Genomic DNA, 2,649 nt, shown 5'->3' on the forward strand with positions numbered 1-2,649 from the left:
ACTGGACTCTGAAATGATTTAATAGATATTTCTGGGTGGTTGTCATTCATGTCTTCAACTAGAATCTTTATGGTACATTGTCCTGATAAACTGTTCACTCCTTTATCTGTTGCTATGACTTCCATGTCATAAATATTAAAATCCTCATAATTCAACATTCCTTTTACAATAATTTCACCTGTGGTTGGATTCAAATTAAATGTTTCTTGTGTTTTCTCTGATGTGTATAAACTATATGAGTATGTAATTTCCGAGTTTGATCCCTCATCTAAATCAGTTGCATTAAGATTTATAACAAGGCTTCCAATTGGAGAATTTTCTAGCATTGTAACTGTTAGACTGGCCTTGTCAAACATGGGAGCATTGTCATTGGTGTCCAAAACACGAACAATAACGCTAGCGGTTCCTGATCGAGCAGGTGTTCCTCCATCTATAGCCGTAAGTATTAGATTATGAACAGCCTGCTTCTCACGATCTAAGGTTTTTTTCAAAATTAAATCTGCAAATTTGGACCCTTCTCTTCCACTCTGAACCTCGATGTTGAAATATTCACTTTCGCTCAGATGATATGTTTTCAGTGCATTAGTACCAACGTCACGATCAACGGCGTTGCTTAAAGAAAATCTCTCCCCTTTTTGTGTCGCTTCTGATATATCTAGATGTATGACGTCTCTTCGGAATTGTGGGGCGTTGTCATTCATGTCCACAATTTCTACTTCGATGTTAAAAATACGCACTGGGTTGTCCAATGTGACTTCCAATCTAAGGTAACAAGATGATGATGTCTTTGTTGGGCAAATATGTTCTCTGTCAATCTTTTCCAGAACATACAGATCACTAGTCTCTTTGTTCACATCCAGATATTTCTTGTTCGCGATTATGTCAACTCTCATCTTTCTCTTTGTTAGCGTTGTAATGTCCAGTCCGAGATCTGCAGCGAGGTTAGCGACAACTGATCCTTCTTTCATCTCTTCGGAAATAGAATAATGAGTTACCGAGGTTGATGCGTTGCGAACGGAGGTAAAAAGAAGAAAAAGCGCCACGTACCTCCGCAGTGACGTCTTTGTTACAACTGGAGCCATTTTTGCTATAGATTGAAAACACTTCAGATGATAAAACAAAAGTTTCCGGTGATCATGAACGTGTTCCCCACAGCCATGAACTGAATATTTCCATAAAATTCTGAACGAGTCAAAATGCAAAACCAAATGTGACTACATTTTCAGAATGGCGTCCTTGCACCACAGAATTCCAGTCTTTACACAATGACGATCAAATAATAAAGGACCACCCCCGATGACGATTACAGGCTTTGATTTTAACTGCAAAATAGCGCCACCATTAAGATAAGAAATAAATGTTGTAAAATACGAGCCCAAGAAAATGAGGTAAATAAGGTGTTCGTTAATCAAATATGAAATATAGGCGCAAGTTAGCAAAATATAATACGTTAGAACACTGTCGTGTCTGTTATTGTTCATTTTCAGAGGTTTGTACCAAAATTTTAAATCCACTTTTAATTGTTTCAATTAAACAATTAGTTTCAGAAGCGCCGGATTTCTATTATCTGAAGTGAAAATAAAACATGTTAAACAACGGTTAAAAATGTATATGCCATATTTAGATTATGGAAATAGATGTTTAAATTTTTGTGGTACATAAATAAAATTCATTAGTTAATAACTGCAATAGACACTTATTGTTCTTTAGAGCTGACGGAACGATTGGCCAAGCTGCAAGTGACACTTCGATAACATAAGAGTTCAACAATTAAGTTGATTTATAAAAAAAAATATAAACGTTAGAATTACGGAATTATGGTCTTGCGGTAAACCATTACATTTAAGTTTTATAATGTGTTTTGCGTTATAAAACACGTAAAAAGAGAAATTAGTAAAATATTAATAAAATATCACAAAATTATTGTCAGTTTAAAAAAATTTAAATCATAGGAAAAAAATCTTGATAAAAATATATTAGATTTAATATATTATAGAACAAAATCTTCTATAAATTAAACAATAAATTATCTAAAATTGTATATTTTTTCGAGAAAGAAGTTGTACATTTATGTTGCGAAGTTAGATCATAGAGAAATAATTATAGATATCACACAAAAATTGTGGTAGACGAAAATCAGAACTATATTTTAATTATACAAAATATTTTTTAAAAAGCACAAAAATAAAATTAAGTAAGACATACTTAAATATTAGTTTAAAATGAATTGTATTTCATTGTCTGTAAAGTAAGTAAAATCTTGGAGCTACTGAATTTTTTTTTAGAAAATGTGACTTCCTGTTTTTAGTAGGTATGCATAGAAAAAAAGGTTTGCATGACTACTAAAAAAAATCTACAACTGAAAAGCAACTCAGATGTAGAATTAAAACCAAAAGCATATATATGACTTATGTTCCTACCTGCAGAGTAGAAGCAGCTGAGTCACTAGTCTCTGACAATCCTGTCCCTCTCGGGATGCTGGACACGATATATCTGGAGCCCTTTGGCACAGGCTGTCTGACCACCAGCTTTCCTTTCCTGGTCTCTGCTAGAAACAGACTGTACCAGTAGGCATCATTGGAGACCAGAGTGGAGTCTGCGATGGTGGAGTTCCTCTCACTGATCACACTGTTCCTGCTGGGAGGAGCA

General features: G+C 34.3%; 1 protein-coding gene across 5 annotated transcripts in view; it reads right to left on the reverse strand.

Annotated features, from left to right (window-relative positions):
* Positions 1-2,649, reverse strand: part of pcdhb (protocadherin b) — a 37,935-nt gene that overhangs the window by 27,380 nt on the left and 7,906 nt on the right. The window contains exon 2 of one of the 5 annotated variants that reach the window (XM_017307062.1): positions 2,494-2,585. The exons of 3 other annotated variants lie outside the window; for them this stretch is intronic. In XM_017307062.1, the coding sequence (XP_017162551.1) occupies positions 2,494-2,585 (92 nt within the window). Of the gene's footprint in view, positions 1-2,420; positions 2,586-2,649 lie in introns of all 5 variants that reach the window. One more of the 5 variants, XM_017307065.1, reaches the window with a different exon arrangement.

This window comes from Poecilia reticulata, linkage group LG10, assembly GCF_000633615.1.
Source record: "Poecilia reticulata strain Guanapo linkage group LG10, Guppy_female_1.0+MT, whole genome shotgun sequence".
Classification (NCBI taxonomy): Eukaryota; Metazoa; Chordata; class Actinopteri; order Cyprinodontiformes; family Poeciliidae; genus Poecilia; species Poecilia reticulata.